The sequence below is a fragment of the Solenopsis invicta genome, chromosome 5, assembly GCF_016802725.1.
Source record: "Solenopsis invicta isolate M01_SB chromosome 5, UNIL_Sinv_3.0, whole genome shotgun sequence".
In the NCBI taxonomy this organism is placed as follows: Eukaryota; Metazoa; Arthropoda; class Insecta; order Hymenoptera; family Formicidae; genus Solenopsis; species Solenopsis invicta.
In genome coordinates this window covers 18,789,914-18,808,917 of record NC_052668.1, presented here as the reverse complement: position 1 = coordinate 18,808,917, position 19,004 = coordinate 18,789,914, and the positions used below count along the sequence as shown (strand labels likewise).

General features: G+C 44.4%; 2 protein-coding genes across 3 annotated transcripts in view; one reads left to right on the top strand and one right to left on the bottom strand.

Moving 5' to 3' along the window:
* Positions 1–19,004, bottom strand: part of LOC105205733 (cone-rod homeobox protein) — a 41,781-nt gene that overhangs the window by 5,327 nt on the left and 17,450 nt on the right. The window contains 4 exon segments of the mRNA XM_011175226.3: positions 2,054–2,397; positions 2,399–2,515; positions 6,602–6,807; positions 11,980–12,222. Coding sequence (XP_011173528.2) covers positions 2,054–2,397; positions 2,399–2,515; positions 6,602–6,807; positions 11,980–12,064 — 752 coding nt within the window. The 5' untranslated portion in view covers positions 12,065–12,222.
* The window catches only part of LOC120357927 (suppressor protein SRP40-like), a 54,417-nt gene that overhangs the window by 19,799 nt on the left and 15,614 nt on the right, over positions 1–19,004 (top strand). The window lies entirely within an intron of this gene.

The following is a 19,004-nucleotide window of genomic DNA, read 5'->3' as shown; positions in this document are numbered from 1 at the left end:
GCACGCGCTGTAATTAAAAAATTTTTTTCAAGTACAAATTTTAATCATATAGAGTAGTGAATTCTTTTATGCTCGCACTTTTATCATCTCGGCCGACACGATCTACCGATGCGGAAAGTTTTGAGTTTTATCAGCGGAATATAGATGCAATTCCTATGACAAAGTGTTTACTTCTCACTGGGCTCTAACAAGAGTAACGTATAATCAATTCTTACGCAAGCTTCCAAGATTCGCGAGACAAAAGAGTGGTCTAGCGACGAGACAACGTCTTTGCGACGCGGATCCGCCCCTCTACACAGCAGCACGAAGCCGGTCGCTCTTAAGGTAGCTAGGTAGAGCTAAGGTAAGAAGGAACGCAGAGCTTACACCCTCCCCCCATTCACTCCCTCCGCCCGCGACCCCCGGCAGGAGCTTCGCCGTTCCTCTGAATAAATGATGGGGATATATTTACGGCGAGCGGTTTTAAATAAATTACACAACTGCGGGGACGGCGAAGGAGTATCTTCCTGCCGTTTCTTCTTTACCTTTTCCCTCGACCCCGGTACCAGCCCCACCGTCCCCTTCGGCCTCCTCCCTCACCCCTCGAGCCGCCGCGCTACCTCTTCGTCGTCTTGTCGACGTCTAACGTGCCCTCCTCTCGCGAGTATTACGCGTGTCTGCTACGCGTGTTTTTCGGCATTTTTTTTGTTTCCGACTTCCACGTCGATCCGCAGAGAGCCCACCGTCGTCGTCGTCGTTGTCGTCGTCGTCGTCTCGGGGATTATAAACGAATGCTCTGTCCCCGTGGAAAGAGAAGATCGCGAGCGGGATAAATCGCCCCTTTCCGATTCCTCGGACGTGCTCCGACCCCCTTATACGCGCGGCCAATGAAACGCGTCTCTCGTACGAATAATTTATGTGGTACAAGTATTTTTCTATATTTTCCATGCGCACAATACACATTGAAAATTCTTTATAATATTTTAAACATTGATAACATAAATAGATATTTATGCAAACAAGTTATTTTTGTGAGAAATAAAAAGGGAAATATCAATATACGTTCTATCATGAAAAATGATTATTTTAATTATTACTTGTTTCATTCAACGTTCACAGATGCTATACGCTGAGGAAAAAAAAATTTGTTTAAATTAAAATATTTAGTTAAATACGCAACTAAATATTGAGCTGGTTTAATAAATTTTTGATTAAGACATTTGAATGGTTGATATAAATGAATTATACCTTTTTTATACCTAGTAACTAAATAATTGTTAAATCAATGTTTAGTCGATCGTATTGGACTAAATATTTGAACAAATTAAAAGTTCACTTCTATCAATCATTGAAATGTTTCAAAGACTAATTTTTTTTAACAAATCTTTTTTTCAATATACGTCTGTGGATGAAGAAAACGCGTCTAACGCGCAAAATTCTGTAGTAAACGAGTAGCAATTTGCGCGATTGTAAAGGTGAATAATTTGGAAGGTCTTTATCCACTTGCTGCAGCCAGAATTACGAAATCTCCGCGAAAAACTGTCACCGGCTCTTTAATCTTTTTATCTGTCGCAAACTCTCTAGCTCGAGTCGTCTCGATGCTTCTTTCGTGGACATGCGAGTCGTAAACGCGCGAGACGCCATTTAGTTTCACGAGACAAAAGTCTCCGGAGCGAAAAGTGGCGCGCATCGCTTTGCCGCCTCCGCTGTCGCCGCCGCTAACTCCCGTGGAAGCTGCAGTTTAACGAGGCGACGATTATCGCGATTATACGAGTGGCTATATACGAGGACGACGCGCGGAAGGGGCGAAGGGGGGAGCTACCGGGAGAAGAAGCGGCTTAACCGGCGGGCGTCGGGGGCAGCGAGCGATGCCGTCACGAAGAGTGGTTTAATGGCGCGTATCGAGCATCCGGCCGGCGGTGTTCAGCAGCGCTTGCACCCACTTACCCGTTGAAATCGTCCGAGAGTTTATAAGGGGTTGGGAAGGGCCGACAGAAGGGAGGAGAGAGGAACTCAGGAAGGAGGAGGAAGATATTTCCTAAAGACGTAAATACAAACGAAGCTAAGAGCTCACCTCTCGGCGGGCGGTCCGAGGCCCCCCACGGTGCTCGGTGGCGGCGGCGGCGCCCTTATGGGGGTCGGCGGTGGCGTCGAGACGCCACCCAGGGACGGCTGACTCGGCTGAGGTCGAGGACTGACCGAGGCGGAAGTCGTGCTGGGGCTCCTGGAGCCACCGCCGCCGCCGCCTCCTCCGGCGCCCTCCGCCGCGGCGTCCTCCGTGTCGGCGGCACTGCTGCTCGTCGTCGTGCCCTCCGGATCGTTCCCCGTGGGACTCGGGCCCGCCGACGAGGACGTCGGCGCAGCCAAAGTGGAAGATTCTACGTTTCCGCTGCCGCTGCCGCCGCCACCGCCGCTCGCTACTACCGCCGTTGCCACCACCGCCGCCGCCGCCGCCGTTTCCACCCTCGCGTTTGCGTTGCTCCTCCTTCAGTCGTTCACTCTTACGCCATTTCGCCCGCCGATTTTGGAACCATACCTGAAAATTACGATCGCCGCAGTTAGAATAGATTAACGCTAATACGCTTGTAGCTTCGGAGAATAGTTGATGGAAAGAAAGCATAACTTTGACGCAAAAGTTTTTATTTTACGAGTAAAGTTACTGAATTAACTCTTTTTTTTTTCAATGGCTTGAGAAACTTTTTACATGAAAAAAATATCCTGCTGATATTCAGTTCATTGATCTCCAATTAATGCATAAATAGATTCAAGTAGAAATACATTCAAGTATCCGCAACACACTTAATATCCTTTAACACGACGACAGCTTTTGTCCCACGTTTTTATTTTGTGTCTGTAACATGTTTCATGTCTCTTCCGTAATACAATTTTTGGGTTATGCTAAATATGAATAAATATCATATCGCAATATACCATGCATCCAGGAAAGTTAAACTTCTCAAAAGCCAACTTGGCGGAAGTTTGCATAATTCTCTGATTCAATATTCCCGACGTCTCAGTCATCTGGCTGTACTAGGCGCGCGGACGAGAGGGTTAAGTCTCGCGAAAGTCACAGAAACGGAAGAGGCGAGAGAGGCGTACGTAGGTATAAGAGAAAAATGAGATGGACGGTCGTACGTAGCCACGGCACTCCGCAACGTCCGCAAATGTGCAAGGATAATTGCATGCGCGGCAGAGGAGGGGTGGCATTCTGAGGCAGAGAAAAGCACGAGGGTGCGGCAGGTTGGTTGGCGGACATGGGGGAGGCCGGGGGCACTTTCCGCCGTGCATGTCCAACGAGCCGACAGCAACCACGGCGGCCGAGTGTTTTTTAAAAAGCTCGAGTTCCGCTAACGAGGCTAACTTGACATAATACCGGCTGAAATAGACTTTATTACACCCAGCGGTTCTCCGCCGCCGACTTTGCCGTCCCGAGACAATGGGTGTACGCGTTGACCGAATCCTCACGCGCGGAATTCTTGCTTGATGCATCAGATAGGCCGCGCGACGCGTGTGTAATAGTACAATGTCATTGATGATCGGATCCACGTATAAACAAAAAGATATCTCGTGCCACGTCTCGAGATTCCTTGCATATATTTTTTCAAAAAGTTAATGTCGAAGAATTGCGTGAATTTCGAATAAAATTATTTTGATAAGGAGAGATAATTGTGCAAATATATCTGAGAAACGAAGAGAATTTCGTAAAAAAAGTCATTAGTGGAAAGAGCTGAAATAAGATTGTGGCACATCCTATCCTGTATAATGGGTCTGGAAAATGATTATCTTACATTCGAGCGCAAAACTTTCGCAGGAGGAAGCTCGGAAAATGGTTTAATAAAATAAATACGATGGGTACGACTCTCTACCGCCACCTCGAACATCGCGAGAGGATGGAGGATGGGGCGGCAGACGGGGAGATATAATAATATCCTAAGGGTTACGGGGAAGGAAGGCGAGTAATAGCTGGGAACAAAGCCATGGTTCCGTAGGGACCACCGTCGTTTTCCTTTCCACCCTCGCGCGATATCTCTCCTCTCCGCTTTTTTTTTCAATACAAATTTAATCCGAAATTCGTTGATAATGGGCGTAAAACGTTTTTAATCGGCCGCACCCCTGTTAAACGAATGTGTCGCTCTTTGTCGCGAGATTACCGATCGCGCGCGTATATCAAGCGCGCCTGACACGCTTTTTAAAACGGGTGACAATGATAACTACTGATTAATTCACGAAAAGCTGTTTTTCCAACAGCTTGAAAAATTGAAAAATATCCGCTTTTACAATAAATCCACGTTTATGGAAATTTCCTTCTCGCCTCTCGTAGATTCAGCTATTTTCGTCAAAACTATCGTGAATGGAGATACTATAATTCATATCGAGCTACACTCTTCTCGCGTTATCCACGACACGTAAAATTTTCTGCATTTTGTAACTCGACAAAGGAGCATAGATAACTATATATATGAAAAGAAGGGAAGAGAGCTCCGCGAAATCCAAATCGAAATATCCGCCGAAAATAGGAGAGCCAACGTAATCGCGGATGCCCAGCATCCCTGCAGTCCACGCAGGGCGCGTCGCACGAGCGCAGGTGCGAGCGGCGTTTGACGCGGCGCGTCTAATTCACGCACGCCGGTAATTGCCGCCTCGCATACGCGCGTGTGTGTGTGTGTGTGTGTGAGAGACGAGATGTCGCGTAGTACGTGCCTCGGCGATACAACGGACCCCTCCTTCAACCCCCCGATCGTCCCCCTCCCTCTAGGAGGTTCTAATTGGAGCCTGGAGAAGAGGACGGGCGCTACGTAAACGCGCCTATTTGTCCATTATTCCAGATTCCCTTTGTCTTCGCTAATGAAACAATGAGTCTGCGCCGTAATTGCGTCACAGCCAGACCAACCGCCTCGCCCCCTCCCCTCCGCCTCCGTACCTTGCCGTCTCCCTTCTGTCTCTTTCATCGTCATATGCTCACATTGTCGTCTCTCTCGTAAAGATTGCAGCCTTCTCAACTTTGTAAATTCGTACAATGCACGCCAGGCTGCCTCTTGGACTTTGTGATCGAGGATCCTACGCGAGTCAGGATATTAATGACGCGAGGGTAGAGCACCGAGATACTCACTGCATTCCAATTATTAAAAAAGACAGGATGAGATAATGACAGCAAATCGATTTGCTCTATAGAAGGAGTTTTGGTTATCGCGATATATTTGAAATCGCGAAGAGTGTCAAAGGATATTATCCGAAATTGGAGGGAGATGCACGTTGGCGACTGTCGAGAAATCAAAAGGCACCATTGGTAATCAGATATCCAGTGCAGATGTTCCAACAGGATTTTAGGCTGGAATCGCTGTTACGCTGCAGGGATTCTCAGCGCGAATTACAGCGGCGTGAGTAAATATGGCCGTGAGGACGTAGCCAGGAGTACAAAGTAATCCCGGAGATTACCGGCTTACTCTGTCAGAAGATTACGTCAGGTCGAGGGTGTCAGCGCGCCTCTTGGGGGTCCAGAGGCTCCCTGCCCTTTCCCCGCGTTCACCGTCCTGCCCGAGTCACCCCTCCGCTACTACATACGCTTTCGCTCTTGCGGCAACGCCGTACGGCCGCAGACAATCGATCATAGTCGCGATCTTGTACAGATTTTCTTTTTAATTTTCCATCAGTCGTTGAATAATTTCATCCAAAATATTTTCATCCGGACTAAATCTCGCGCGTTCCCCATCTACGTCGCGTAACGTTATACATAAAATATATGGCGCGTTATTTTTTGTACGATAAATTATAAATACGGCAAATTTTTAAAACCGGGAGTGGCAAAGGATAAAAATCGATTAAAAAAAATTTGTCGAAATTTCGCTTTGGATCGCGGAATCCGGTTTACGCGTATTTTTTCGCGATATAATCATTTGGATACTAATGGATACGTAGGCCGGTAATATGCATTCTATTGTGTGTTCCGCGAAATATTACGCGAAAAACGTGCAGCGCGAAAAATGTTCTCGGAATTTCTCTACTTAACGCATGCGAAGGCGGACAAAAAATTACCGGGTTGCCGCGCGTAATTTTCTCATCGCATTAAAACGCGGAATCCAATCTCAATGCGCTGAGACGCATTAAAAGATTAAGCTCGCTGCTGCCAATGCTCGGACGCGAACATTCCGTCAAGTTTTAATGCACGTGCTTTCATGTTATCGAATAAACGTGATTATACAACGTGATTAGCATACTTTCAAGTAACCTGTTTTAATATATCCTTAAATATAATGCACAGTGTGCTCCTGCCATGAATTTATTCGTCTCCCTTATTCTGATGGATCTTTTTTTACAATTTAACCGGATTACGGACATTATTACATTATATGCGGCAAGATACTTTGCGAGAACTGACAAAATTAAACTGAACAAAGTAAATAATTATGTTAATAATAATTCAGCAGCGCGCGCGCACGGCTGCTTTCTATACCAGGACTCGAAAAACGTTGGTAATCCGGTGAAAAAAATCTAATGAGGTTGCAGCATCGCGAGACTCGAGGGATGATAGAATTGCGGGACAATTGGATTAGGATTGAAAGGTCACCAAGTTTTTGGTGATAAAAAAAGATGGATCTCCGCCTTGTATTATCATCACACTCACCTGTACTCTAGCCTCCGTAAGATTAATCTTCATGGCCAGATCTTCCCTCGTGAAGACGTCCGGGTAGTGAGTCTGCGCGAAGGCGGACTCGAGTTCCTCCAGTTGCTGGAGGGTGAAAGTTGTCCTGTTTCGCCGCTGCTTCCTCCGCACGAAGGAATCTTCACCGACTCCGTGCAGTGCTGGGTGATAGGCGGAGTAACTAGTATCTGTAACGAATCCGGCAAGAGCTGCGAAATAGTTGTTTATTTCATGCGTTTGCAGATGTCGGTTTCTGTAATTATTAATTGCTCGTATGCGCAATTTTATTTTCCCATGGCTGGGAAAATAAAAACACACAGTGTTGATAACGCAAGTGATAATAATAATAACGCAAGTCGAGTGACAGTAAATTCATTGGGTATAATAGATGCGAATATTAATAGATGCGAAAAATATTTCGAATTAATTTTCATTACTCTAATAATATAATGCATTTTTATAATTAATGTTAATAATGTGTGTTGTGTCGATATAAAGAAAATATTTTCACTTCAGAGGGACAAGTTCGACGAAGTTTCGCCTTTTAATTCTTGATAGATTCGAATTTGCGAAGTTCCAAGAGAACTTAGTTCGGTACTCCGCATATTTGCCTGTGCTTGACTAGGGTTTGCGAAACTCGGTAACTTCAAGAAACTTGTGAGTTACTGACAATCTCATGGAATTTTCAAATTTATACGGCAAGCGTTATTGCAAAATAAAATGATCAACATAATTTCTTGCTTTTTCACGGTGACTTAAGTTAATAGCTTATTATGTGCGAATAAGTTGTATAGTTAGATATAAAAAAAAAATTGTACGTAACAAACATAGATACACGCTCACTCGTATTTGTCTGCTTAATCCAGTTTAATCAATTTAGCAAGTGTAATAATTGAATTCCTCGTCTTCTCCGCGTCTTTCTGCCATTCGGAATTATTAATACGCAATTTCAGATACTTCAAAAAGTTCATTTAATACTCGATTTGATATGTCAGCAGAAATTTATTAATATATAATTATATTGTTTCTGTCCCCCTTCTAATTTTGATACGATCCCAGTATGTGTATTTTGATTCACTGCTGCAATTACGCGAGCAGACAGGGCATATTAATTAAAAATGTTCCGGGAAATATGGTTAACAGTGATCTCGCGCGCGCGCACACGCGAAAAGATCGAAAAGTGAAGCGCCGATATAAAGGCATCGGTCGGATACGCGCGCATACAACGAGACGCGAAGTGGGAGCAGACGTTACGAAGCGGCCGGAACCGCTCATCAATGATGCAGAGCAATCAGCGCAATTAATTACCGCGGCGCTAAGCCGGGGCTTAGCGAAAAACACAAATTAATTTCCTAAGCTCATAAAAATTCATGCCACTCTCTCTCCACCGTCCGGTCGTCTCTTTTTCGCTCGCACAATGTCTCCTCCTCCTCCTCCTCCTCTCTTTTGCTCTCTTCCCTTTGTGCCTCTCTTTCACTCTTTCCCTTTCATCCTCTCGACGCAGAGGATGATAACGGCGACAGAAAGAGAGGGGAGAGAGAGAGAGGGAGAGAGAGGGAGAGAGGGAGTGAGAGATAGGGATAACGACGAACGCATGATGGTGTTGAGCCATCAACGGTGCAGCCACATGGTTGTATCGTTGCCACAGGGGCGCACCGAGATACTTCGCCTCGATGCCGCTGAACTTTCATAACCGTCACGGACGCGCAATTATACGCTACGGTCGCTGCGATCTCCCGTATCGTTTGCAAAATTAATATCAATGAGGATCCGCGAGGATTTTCGCTCTAAACCACGCACGCGAAAATCAACGATTCGAGCTTTCCGGGCCGCCGTATTTTATCAGGACGGTATTTTATCAGGGCGTTTAACGACGTTGCGGACTCGCGGATGCACTTAAAACTTTGTTTCCGCTCGTGCTCCCGTCTGCCCGATTATCGTGCCGATACGGATTTATTTTATATACAAACGCGCAGTGGCACCGCGCTTGTTTTCCGCGTAACCGTTTAGAAAATTGCAGTAGTCGTAACCAGCGAGCGAGATATAATTGTATACATCTACTCGTTATCCGTTAATGTAATTTTATCGTCAAACATTTTACGCCGGCATACGCCGAAACTTTTGTGAATGACACTGTTCGATTTTAAAAGAGAGAGGGAGAGAGAGCAGAAATTCTTTTGTGCGTGATTTAAATTAATGAAACACGAAGTAGTAGAATTTTGTGAGATACACCGTAATGCGTAAAAATTGTTTTTCCATTATCGACGTATCGATAAGCAACGACGGTCGTTATTACTGCGGCTTGCAGAGAAAATGAAGATGGAGAAGCGAATCCGGCGACGACCGCGGCGGCTAAATAAATTTGCCGGTGCCCCAAACTGAAATCCACTCAAGATCTTAGATTAGAGTCGGTCCGAAGTAAAGCCCGGATCCAGACAACTCGTACAACTCATCGAGAGTCGGTCTGATCCAATTTATTAGTAGTATCCCGGGTACGGAAGAGAGAGAGAGAGAGAGAGAGAGAGACCCGGCGACTTTTGCGCTCGGCACGCACGTGCAAACTCCTTTTCGCGACACGCTTTGTCGTTGTTGATTTTGCCTACGGAAAACGCGAAACAAGACAATCAATTTTTCGCGCACGGAAAGCATCATTAATTCACGCGAGTTTTCTACGCGAACGAAGATCACATATCTTTTTCAAGTAGGATTTAATAAACTGTTAATGTGGAAATCATGTCCGAGACTACTGGATTTCGTTCTCTGCGTGGCTTTCCTTTTTTTTTCATTTCATTAAATTTTTATCGTGACATACACAACATGGATGTTTACACGCTTTTTTCCGTTTTTTAAAAAATTAATTTAAAATAAGACAATAAACAAAAGTTGATATAAATTGGAGATATATAAAAATTAAGCCTTTTTATACAGAGCTTTTTAAAAAATATCTTCTCTCATGTCTTACATTTTTTTTTTAAGTTGTGACAAGACAGTTTTTAGCGATCTAAAAGATATTCTATACAATATTTTGAGATATCGTTTCTGGTATCTGTGTAGATGTCTTGAAGATATTTTTTAGAAATTTAAAAGACATCTTATGTGACGAATATTTTATAAATATTTTTAAAAATATCTCTTAGACATCTAGAAACATCTCGAAGATATCTTTAACAAGTTATCTTTTTAATATCCACTAGATCTCAATATTTTTTAGGTTGAGCTCATTTTTTCTCAAAAACAAAAGCTCTGTATAAAGGTGCTTGATTTTTCTAAAAGATATCTTTCCGTTTATGTGGGAAACTAATATAAACTTAACTCCAATTTCACTTGCTCTACTTTACACTTTCACATGCGCAGACGTGTCGGCGTGCAACTCAAAATTATTCCAAACGCGCGTCACGATCCTCCATGATCGCCCGTATCCGTTGCACTTGCGGACTGCAGGTCTCGAAGGCACCCGGGTGAAGGGGAGAGAGGACGGTGGTGGACCCGTGGAAAAACTACACGTAGAGAACGAAATCTAATGACACCCCGACCGTTACTAATGACACTAACGAGGTAGTTAGATGTTAGAGCGAATGTCGGTGGGTCTGGACCGTGGGCCGAGGGAACCCACTTACCGACTTATCACGTAGTTACCTAATCTGTTTATCCCAACGGGGGGTAGAGGAGGCCAGAGAGAAAGAGAGACAGAGAGAGAGAGAGATCGAGAGCGAGAGCTCCGAGTCAGCGGGGATCAGGGGAGACAGACGAGGGGGCAATCGGGAGCTGGAAGGGTGCCCGGACGTCCCTGAGGACACCCGTTCCCCCAGACTCTCCCCCCCCCCATCTACCTCGACACCCTGTTCGATCATCTACCGGAGAGAGACCGCTGCCTCCCACATTTATGAGCCTCAATGGGTGTTGTGTTTTAAAGAGAATACAGAGCGCGCGTTACACTTCCCACGTTCTTGGATTTACTAACGACAATTTGGACGTAGGGTGGAGATAAATGATTTTTGAGATATTAATATATATTTTGTGACAGCTTAAAATTAATGAAATAGCAATAACATTTGACAAACTTCTTTCACTGCTTTTGCTAGATTTGCTCGGATGTTGAAGTCAGTATTGTAATATGCTGCTGCATTATTCAACTAAAGCAATCAGTGCGCTTTATTCATTTATATGAATAAAATGTTGGTGATGAAAAAGATAGTTTGAACAAAGGAATGATAAAATCTTTTCCTTTATTACTATATTTGTCCAAATCTTTGATAACGTCGTAGTATTGTACTTGTTTTTATTGAAATTACACAAACTTGTTCGTATACTCTCAAAGTTGTAAAATGCTGATATTATATTTGTCATAATTGAATACGGTGGGAATATTTTCTGCTCCAGAATGCGCGAAATAAATCTTGCGACTATAATTGGATAGCGCTAAATCACCGTGGTCGAATGCATGGAGAAAACAGATTGATTTGTCGCCAGATTTGACAGATCGCACCGGGCTGAAAATTCGTCATCGGGAATGGGACGCGACTTGGAAAACGATCGGTGAATAGGCAAACTGCCGTCAAAGTTCTGGGTAGTGACTCGGCTCGACTGCCGGCGGGACGCGGTTTAACTGGAAGTTGGCTCGAAGTGCAAATTAAGTTTAGCGGCCGTCCAGTTTGTAGCGTCCACTTTGCGTAACTCGGTCTAGTCGGTAATGTAACTTCATCGATGTGTTCCGCTAGAGCAAGTGCCAGTACAATCAGTCTGCCCCCCTCGTCTTCCCCTCGAGTCTTTCCCTGCTGTATACCCGGTGTCTCTTCTGTCACTCGATTGCACTGATCTCTTCATTATATTTGTCACTCGAGATTTTTTTCGCTTTTTTCTCGCTATCTCTTTCACGAAAGTAATTTCTCGATAACGCGGGACTTTTCTCGAAAAACACACGAAATAAGAAACTATTTAAACTCGGTTTAAAATTGAACAAAGTTAAAAGAATAGAAAAATCTATTATTTGATTCTATAGGTCATATAGATCCGATTTGATGATTCGATTTATGTATATTTTCTCTGGACATATCACTTTCCTCCATCTTTACACATTATCCGTTTCTCTATTGAATGATCAGTTTTTCATGCAAGTTTTACGGGACTCTCGATGCAAAAGATTACTGTTTGAAACTGCTTCCCTTTTTTCCCCTCACTCAACAAATAGCCGCGCATAAATCTAAAAATTTCCTCGTAACGTTTTATAGCAATTTCGTGCGGCACGCCTTTCGCCAATCGAGGCGCCTATCGAAAGTCGACGAGGAGGCGAGTCGAGGTAAAAGAGAAAAAAAAAAACGATATCGTGTGCCTGCAGCAGGAGGAATCGAATTTTTACTTACAGGGGTGAGTCGGGGCGAAAGGATACTCCAGGGATGGCGGTAATCGCGGCGCTGGGAGGCCCGGGGGGCAGTGGTAGCAGAACATGCCTCCGGCCCTGGCCACGCCGCCCCCGGCCCGCCGGCCCCTCCCGCGCCAGCACCCGGCACCTGCGGTTGACTCGACGCCTGTTGTTGCTGTTGCTGCTGTTGCTGATGGTGCTGGTGGTGGTTATTGTTCGGCTGGTGGGCGTGGACTGCGCCAATCTGCAACCACACGTCAATGTCAGTTGATTTCATGATCTCTTCCGCGGTAAAAAAAAAAGGAGAGAAAGATTTTCGGAAGTTCGAGCAAGTTTTTTTTCCACAATTGTAGAGGCTTTTTGTAAAATAATATTTTTCAGATGAGAATGCGCTTCGATATAAATACTAATCCCGCTCATCATTTTAATCCACTCTGAGAAAGAATTTGTTGAAAAACTGAAATATTTAGTCCGATACATTCAACTATCTACACAGCATACTTTATCCAAAGAACGTCCCGAGGATGCCTTTAGAACATTTTTTGCATGTCTCATGAACGTTCCTAGGACATTTATGCTATGTGGGAAACATTAGGTTCATTCAACAATTATTTAGTTGTTCAAATAAAAGTATTATAGTTGGTTTATGTCAATCATTAACATTCTTAAATCGAGAATTCAACTAAACCAACTCATTATTTAGTTGAACGTATTGGACTAAATATTTTAATTTTTCGACAAATTTTTTCAGTGTAGGTAGCTCTTTATCTTGGACGGTTTATTAAAATTTAGAGTCTCTTCATAGAAAGAACTTCGTAATATGCGATTTGTACTGTCAAAAATAAGGCTCTTATCATGTCACGATTGTGAAGAATTATCGAATACAAACTCGGACCTTTTCTCATAAAATAATAGACATATCCCTAATCGCCTTATGTCGTGCCCATCCCTCCATCCGGTCAGATTTTTCTGGACCCGGCGGAGTGTATCGGGGGAGTATCGCGATGGCCCTCGGAAAGCGGAGCATCGAAGCCACTTCCGATTTCGCCGTGCGACGCGCGGATTTTCGAAAGCGGGGTGAAACATGATTAAGAGGGAGCGCGACAGCGGCGTGCTGCAGCGGGGTGGGCGGTTATACGAGGGGGGAGGGAGGGACAGGGTGGGCGAGGGCGCGGAGGGGGACGGATGGGTGGCCGATTACGCCAATCCCCATTAGAGGGATTGTAAACTCGCGTAAATAAATAATGTATGTATCGGCGAGAGAGGAGCTGCACGCAGAGCGAGAGTGAGCGAGCGAGAGAGACAGAGCGAGAGAGAGCAAGAGAGCGGCGCGACGCGTAGAGGGCTCTTTGCCTAAGCAGGCATCGGTCGTGGAACTTAATAAACGGCGGAGTTATCAATTTATAATGGGTCGGCATGTCGCGCATGCGCGTGCCTACGGGGCCCCGCCGTTTCTCTCTCGTTATATAACGGCGTGCACGCGAGTGGCTTTAGAGAACCGGTGTACACTAACTATACCCCGGTCCCCCTCATCTCCAACGACCACCCCGTCCACCCCCTTGGCCCGCGCCTGCACCCACCGTTAGCCCCCTCCCGTTATCTCTGTGCGGCTGTTTATCTCGCTCGCTCCATCACGGCATTTCCCCTTCGTCTCTCGCTTCTCCCTTTAACCGTCGCTGCTCCACTATGTCTCTCCTCCTCTCTTTGCGGCTCTCCGGTACGAAGGGACAAATTGAATTTTAGATCATGGCGTGTTCCTGTGGGGTCCGCGAATAGAGAGGAACAGAGAGAGAGAGAGAGAGAGGGAGGGAGGGAGAAGCGCAGAGGCGGACGTTGAGATGATACTAATTGAAATTTGAAATTGATATTAGCGAATTATTACCCCTCTCCCGTCGTTCTGCTTGGCCCAACGCAATTACGGCCGCGTGTCGGGTATCAAAAGTAATTGCTGCCAAACTTAACAAAATTCGAGCAATTCTCGTTTCGGCCGTCTGACCTCCGGCGAAAATGACGCGCCGGCTGCAGTCGGTCCCTTTCCTGCATACGCGCTTAAACGTATACTTGTACGGAATATACTTTTAACGTGATACCAAATCGTGTTAGTAGGCTCCCAATAAAAGCAGACACTTTTAATATATTCAGTTCAAAATCGATTGAATCAAGCGCCTTGGATGCGCAATTTTAAACAATTACATTTATTCGCCCGTCAAATTTTAGATATTTTTAAGTACTCGAAATACTTTGTTACGAAAAATTAAGTTATCCGCATCTTTTTCCAGTCAATTCTTGATTATATTAATAGAACAAAAGACGAGTTTTATAGTTTCTCCGTCAAATTCGAAACTATAAAAGTGGGAGAAGATTATACTTCTTATCTTAAAGAAATTTTGTGACGAATATTTCATCGAAACGTTTCATCAAAAATTAGCTGTCGAGTATCAGATGATTAATTGCGAAAACAAGTAACCGATTTACCGCGATATTCGATAGCTCGAGGAAACAATCGCGATCTGTCCATCCTCCGTGCCCCATAAATTCGTCCGCCGCGCCGGTGCCATTGGTTTTGCGTTTGCAGAGAGTTAGAGGCATAATGACGGGACATACGCACCGACAGAAGGGACGAAATGTAGCGAGGCTAATCCGCGAGGGGGAAACGTGAGGCCCGCGGGTGTCCCCGCGGCACGCGATGCAACCTCGCGGGGGCTCGCTCGCCGAGATCTCACCCTCACCAAGGGCTAGCGCCCTGACATACGCGTCTGCCCCTTCCCCGACTCGCCTCTTCTCGCCCCGCGCGAAATAGGGGTCGGCATGTGGTGGCCTAGAGTGTATTTGCGGTGTTCAACCAGCCGGGCGAAATATTATGCCAGTGTTTTATTGTGCGATCATCCCGACGACGGTACCCCACGCTGGGCGCGCGAGGGGCGATGGGATTGTGGCTACGAGTGTTGCGGAGAGTGTTTACACGTTGGCACACGCCGTCGGATTTGTTACATGCTCGTTTATACGAGGCGCGTTTGCGTTTACCAAAGTCGGCCTAGAAGAGGAAGTTCCGATGGCATTTCGGATGAAAAGACTGGACTAGAGAACTGTTGCATTAGGCTCGCCTTACTAATTTGTCGCAGAAATTTTAAGATATCACGATGTTATCTTGAAATTCTATCGATTAAATATTAAAAGTCAGAGATTAGAAAATTGCGCAAGGCACAATAAAAAAATTACGAGTACAAGGAACTCTTTACATTTGAATCAGTGGAATCTAACTGATTTGCAGTGATGTACTTGTAACTATGATCATCAGTGACTATATTCAATATTTTTTAGTGATTTTGATTCAACGAAGAAGGGGGTTCTCTCACTGAATCAATGTATCGTCACCGATTGATATAGTTATATCACTGAAATCAGACTACTCACTATCTTTCAATGAATAATACACTGATTCTGATTTAGAGAGAAGGGGGTTTTTAATTAATTAATTTAAAATCCTCTTCTCTGTAATTAGATTAATTACAGATTTTACAACAATGGCAATTGATCCAGTATATACGCTAAGATTAATGGTCAAACTTATATACTTGTCCTGACAGAGAACGCATATGTTTAGATATAATTAAACGCATGTTATCCAGATAATAATTTTATGGCTTGGCATCGTTCGCGACAACGCATGACGCGTTAATGAAAGTTAAACCGGATAGGGGCGTATCGCGCTTTAGGGGTGAACAAAGACACGGTTCGGTGTGTCGCGCGCGCGAGTGGGTGTCGGGTAGCCGGGTGTTTAGATTCCGCGCGTATAACACTGCGCGCTCATTAGAGCGCGGCGCTAATTGCATAATTGGTGCCGGCAATTACGAGCAAAGCGGTGCCGCATCGGCGCTCGGCGGCGGCGGCAACGGCAGCAGCAGCGGCAGCAGCAGCAACGGCGACGTCCGATGACGTCAACATCCAATAATTCGGCACGCGACGACAATCGCGCTCTACCACCACCGCGCCATTGCGCAAATAGCGGGAATCGCAATTAAAAGCGATAATTCTGTAATTAGCTTCCCGTCGGCCGTTCTTTCCTTCTCTTTCCCCTTCCATTCCGAACGCGAACGCGAGAGACACTCGATCTGCACGCAACGAGATATTCAGGGATGTTTAAATTTGATAGAATTTTAGACGCTTATACTCAATTAACGTCAAGTAAAATAAATATACGCGTAATACACTTTTCTCTGAAGAAGCTGAAACTTTACAGCAACGCCATTGCTCTATAATTAAAGTTATGGTCTACTGCAGTAACAATCTATACTTTACTTTTTTTCATTTTGCTGAAATTTTTTATCTGTATTTTTTCAAATCGATTACTGGCATATTATACATAAATTTAAAGGATTCTTGAAACAAAGGATAATTCACATTTGAATTTCTGTTTAAATTCTTCCAGTTAAAAGTGTTTAAAAACTATCAAGTGCCTTGTAATTTTTGCCAAGGCTATAATGCACGTGATATTACGAAGTAATGGTGAAAGAAAGATGCCGTGCAACAATAAGGAAAAATTTTTTTAATTATTTTATGTAAATTATTATTTTTAATTAAGGACTGAACAAATAATTATTTTTTACACTTTTCAGTCTTTGATTATTTTATAGAAAGTGATACAGAAATTGAAACACAGCGTGACATGTTCGCGAGAATAAATAAATTTCAGTTTCCGCGAAAATAACGCTAACTATGTTGTTCCGTGCAGTTGTCCGTTCTCTTTTTCTCGAAACGAGAAACGGCGGATGATGGTATCAATGCAGCATCGCGCAACGCATCATTGTGCATCGCGTGCGATGCAACGCGGCGCGGCACGGGCAGTCGAGCGGCCGCGCGAGAAATTCGTGGAGCTGGGCTGCAATTGACGTCGCGAGTTACGTCGGAAAACTCGCCGGCGCGGCGGATAGTCTCTAGCGATTAACGAAGATTTCATTAGGGACAATATTGCGGTGGCATCGGCGGCGCTCGTTGACCGGCGAGCGACGCGGGTCCCGGGTTTCTTTATTGGCCGGTCTCGGAGAATAAATTGGAGGGAATTAATTAAGCGGCACAAATTGGATGCAGCGCGTTAGCCCTTATTCGTGGATGACACAATTTAATAAGCATCTTCTAACGTGAACCGAGAGGCGTGGAGAAAGAGAAGCGCGCGGGCTCCGGCGGGGCCCTTCGTGTCGTAACGAACGAGAGCATGCGGGACGGAGATGTCGGATTGAAGATGATAGACGTCATCAAAATTATAACATTAACACATTTAATAAGATTTAACAAGAAGCGAGTTGAAATTCTTACGGATGTTTTAGCTATACAATACGAGCTAAAAGTTATTGAAATTTAAAAACTGAAGCCTTTTCTACATTTATTCTTTTTTTCCTAATTAATGACAAAAAATTGTTCTTTACATAATGTTTTGCGATTTTACATAAGAATCAAAAGTAAACAAAAAATTTAATAACTTTTAAACCAATAAGTGAATTGTGCTCAAATTTTACACAGATACTCAAATGTAATACTAGAATATTTAATAAAATTTATCAATTTATTAATTTTTATATATATTTTTTAAGACATGATTCAAACACCCTTAGTTACAAAAATATATTCAACGGTTATGTGTCTGAAAAAAATACATTGAAAAAATAGTACTCTTTATTTACAAGATATGGTTACACACATAAAATACAATTTGTCGTATTAAATTGTACTGCTATGTTCGGCAACTTATCAGACTCGATTCGATTTTTGCTTAAAGTTCGCAAAGTGTTGAAAGACGTTGTGTGGAAGCTGCGAATACTTTCCTGCATATTTTTCTTTCTCTCTCTCGCTCTTTCGTTACGTTCGCGCATAGCTACCATCAGCGAATCGTCTTCAACGAAAGGAACGTTAACGTCCATACAGTAGAAGCAGTAACAATGCGTCGATCGCGGGTCAAGAGGGAAGAGCGTGGCCCAGAATGTAATATCGTGTCGTCCACGATGCGATTGTACATTGGCTCCTTCGATAATATTACGGCATGGACGGTCGCGGGGTTAACGGGCCGCATTGTCGTCTCGTCAAAAAGAAATCGAGGACGAAACGAGCTGTGGGTAAATACGACGCGGCCGCCTTCTCGTCTCGGCGAGAGCAATTAAAGGCGCGTGACGCAGACGTAGGGTGTTGTAGACTGATACGCGATTTTTTACAATTAATTATCGAGCATTTCTATTTATTTCTATTAATTAATTAATAACAAATTAATAAAAGATATTTGTAAATAAACCCAAGTACAAAATGAGATAAACATACAAACATTTTCTAAGGCAATTGCTTTTCCGCAAATTTCGCTTGTTATTCCAAGTCATAGAAAATTTCTAAAAAGGAAAAAAAAATTAATTAGAGGTTTGATATTCGATCGAAGAAGCCACAAACGCGGGACATTCTGTAAAGAGAGCGGCCGAGCTCTCTCGTTCTCCACGCGGCGCGGGATCGCTCTCGCATCGAGCATCGGTGTAATGTACTTTGGTTAAGCGCATCGGAGCATGCTCGTCGCCGAGTTAACGCATTTAATGGAGGTTAACTTTGCATATGGTATTGCTCCCCCGTGCCGTAACCCCTTTACTGGCGCGGCGCACTCGACGGTATCGAACGCGCGACGCCGGCGTCCAAACTAACCGGGAATTATGCGATACAAAGCGGATAATTACGAGGCGGCTTGATCGATCTTACGTACCCTCTCCTCCTCCCCCCCGGCTACCCCCTTTTCCCTCGCTCTCTCACGGTAGCTTTCCTCGTATCACCTCCGCCCCCCACGCATGTAATAATGTAAAACTATTCTCGCCGCTGTACGTAAACTTTCGTAAGTGCGCCCTGAGCTTGCTCCCTTCATCCTCCTCCTCCTCCTCCATCTACTTGTGCTCCTGCTCGAAGATAGCTCCTTCGGTATATCACTTTGCGAACATAGCGGCAGACACGCTCCTCGTGAAGAGACGTGCATGGTTAACGCTCGGAAAACGCGTTGCGAACGTT